Raw genomic sequence first — 2916 nt, 5'->3', positions numbered from 1 at the left:
GTTCCTGGTCTGTGGGTCTCCTGGGTGAGTTGGTGGTCGTTGCGGTCCCTGAGGGGTGTGGGTTCCATCCCAGGACCTCGGGACATGCCCCTTGTTTTCTGCTCCCCTTGAAAAGCGGCAGGGAGCAGAAAGCAGGGTGTGGTGTTCTCTTATTTGGGGAGGACTGTTTATCACTTTAAATTTTCTCTTTGTGTTTTATACTGGGTAGTTTCTGCTGCCACCAGGAATTTAAGGAATTCCAAACCTCCTCTGTTTCTGCTGCTGGTAATGCGACCCAGGGTCTGGCTTTCAGAGTTCTATGTGGTCCTGAGGAAGGATTGAACTGAATTCTGGGATAAACTTAAACAAAATAGGATTTATTGAAATAAGAACAAAATAAGATGCTGTTATCTGTAACTGTTTGGGAATACGGGACTTGTAAATAGGTCTGTCAAATGTATCACACACAGTCCTTTTTTCCTTTTCCTTTTCTTCTGACACTCAGATCCAACACTGATAGGAATCACCCTTTCCTATAGGCAGCCACACTGGCTAAGCTCTTGGTATTTTTCCCCCAGATCTTTAGAGTTTCACTTTTGAAGACATATATACTGCACTCTTTAAGATTCCACACAGAACGATAATATCCCTCACTGACTGAATAAATCCAACTGATTTCTCTAACTGACTTTTCATAACTGACTTCAAGACACACACAGAGATTCATTCCAAACAACTCATCCCACACTGTCATCCACCAATCACAGCACACTTGTCTCCCTCAATCATTCTACTCTGCTATCACTGCACTCCAACCAAATATTTAAAGGAACACACACACAGTAAAACAAGGAATCAAGAACCTTTTAAGTAGTTTCTCTATTCTATTCTTCTGAACATGGAACAGGTGTCACTGAGGGTGTGGGAAGGAGGTATTTGTGTATTTCCTGCATAGTGCAGGAAGCTGGACTAGATGACCCTGGAGGTCCCTTCCAACTCTATGATTCTGTGATTCTACTGCATGAATAATAAATAGATCCAGAATATACTGACCTGAGAGTTTATTGGACCCAATCAATCCTGCTTGACTCGCAATACTAACCAAATGTCCATGGTTGCAGGCAATCATGGATGGTAAGAAGGCTTTGCAAGTCTATGACACAGATATAAAATCCATTCTATTAGGCATGTTTTTAATAATTTTTGATTTTGCTGCAGAAGTAGCAGGACACGCTATATAATTACAGGCACTTTACTCCAACATTGTAGGCAAGTATGCAAACACACCTGGTTAGAATCATTATACCATGTTAGTTTTGAATTTACAGTTTTAAGAAGTTTACTGGTTTTAGGTGTATGCCAATTTACACAAAAGGTGGGCCTTCTGAAAAACAGAGCCCACATCTAGAAATGAAGTCTTAATAATATATAGATACCATGAAATGGAATCCCTCAGATCAGACCCCAGAAACAACAAAGTTAAGTATGGCTAAAGGCAAACTCTTCAGTAGATTTAAAAATTCTTAATTCCAAGTTGAATTAATTTAAGTAAGGTGATCTACACCAGTAATTTTAAGAATTAATTCAATCACCAAGAATTTTTTTATATAAACTAACAATTCCCATTATCATTTTATTTAGCAGTAATGCTAAATAAAAGCCTTAATTTATTGTCAGAAGATAAAAACATGTTGACTTAAAAATGAACATAATATTTATGCAACTTTACAGAATACACTGAAAGTTTCATTATTTGACTATATTTGCTGTTTTGGAGAATGATATACAATACACTGTTTTTATCTTATATTCTAATAGCAGCCATATTTTTGTGTACTTAAATCTGGTCATTGGAGCTGTGAAGAGACAAGACATATCTTTCTACAACCTGAGAAGTGCCCCCAGTTTGCAGGAAAATGTGAAATCTAAAAAAAAAAAGAGTGGTTTAAAAATCCAAAAATGATCAAAGAAGTACCTGTAGCTTTATGCAATGGATTCCCTTAGTGGCTGTTGCTTGGCAACCACAGCATTCCAGACTTTGAGTTTCTGTGATTAAAAAGGCAGGGCCCTTTCTAGACCTATTTTATCTTTTTTTTTGGCCCCCTGGAGGGGATTTTTTATTGCTTTTTTAATTAGACTACAAACTACAAAGAAATAAGGGAAGGGAACAGCTTAAGTACAAAATCATTCCTTAAATCGCTGATATCTTTTGAACTTAGTCAGACATGCTAAAATATCTTTTAACACTTAGATTTAACTGTTAGAGAGAAACCCCAGAGCATCCCATTATTAAAAACCATATCTTCAAAGGCACAATTCTGAGTCCTTCAGCTTTCATTTTTTCTTTTCTTGTCTTTTCCTCAGTTTATATGGACTTTTAGGGGCAACTGCCCCTTTTTCAGAAAAAGAGTCCTCTCCAGAAGACCCTGAGTCCAGCTTGCCACTGGACTTACTGTCCTTCTCTTTATCCACCTCCTCTGGCTCACCCAACTGGATTCTCAAAAAGTCCTGTGCTTTGGAAACAGAGTCAATCTTTTCTTTTTTATCCTGAAGTTCGAAGGTTACACCCTCTGGATATAACCACTGGTAGCTAATTGCATTTGTTTGAAGAAAAAGAATTAAATTTTTATATTTCTTTTTCCTTTGTCTTATTTCAAATGGGATGTCTTTCAGAATCCTGATGGTACTGTCCCCAATTTTCAAGGGCGTTCCCGCCGTCACTCTCAGGATAGAATCCCTCACGTACCTCTTCGAGTATCTCATTACTATTTCCCCAGGCAGATTCTTCTTCTTTATGTATACAGAATAGGACCTGTAAGCCACATCCATTTTGCTCATAAGATACTCCGCCTTCAAATCTGTCACTGGGGCTAATGCATCGCTCATCACTTGCTTCAGATTCTCTTCTTTGAATTCTGGGACACCTTGGAATCGAAG

General features: G+C 38.2%; 1 protein-coding gene across 1 annotated transcript in view; it reads right to left on the bottom strand.

The window, feature by feature from the left end:
• The window catches only part of LOC107113873 (epidermal retinol dehydrogenase 2-like), a 44485-nt gene that overhangs the window by 20082 nt on the left and 21487 nt on the right, over positions 1–2916 (bottom strand). The window contains exon 3 of the mRNA XM_015415266.1: positions 1033–1132. Within this exon, the coding sequence (XP_015270752.1) occupies positions 1033–1132 (100 nt within the window). The remainder of the gene's footprint in view (positions 1–1032; positions 1133–2916) is intronic.

Source organism: Gekko japonicus, unplaced genomic scaffold (assembly GCF_001447785.1).
Source record: "Gekko japonicus isolate JY-2015 unplaced genomic scaffold, Gekko_japonicus_V1.1 scaffold382, whole genome shotgun sequence".
Classification (NCBI taxonomy): Eukaryota; Metazoa; Chordata; class Lepidosauria; order Squamata; family Gekkonidae; genus Gekko; species Gekko japonicus.
Note: the sequence above shows the minus strand (reverse complement) of the source record. Positions and strands in the feature narration are given on the sequence as shown.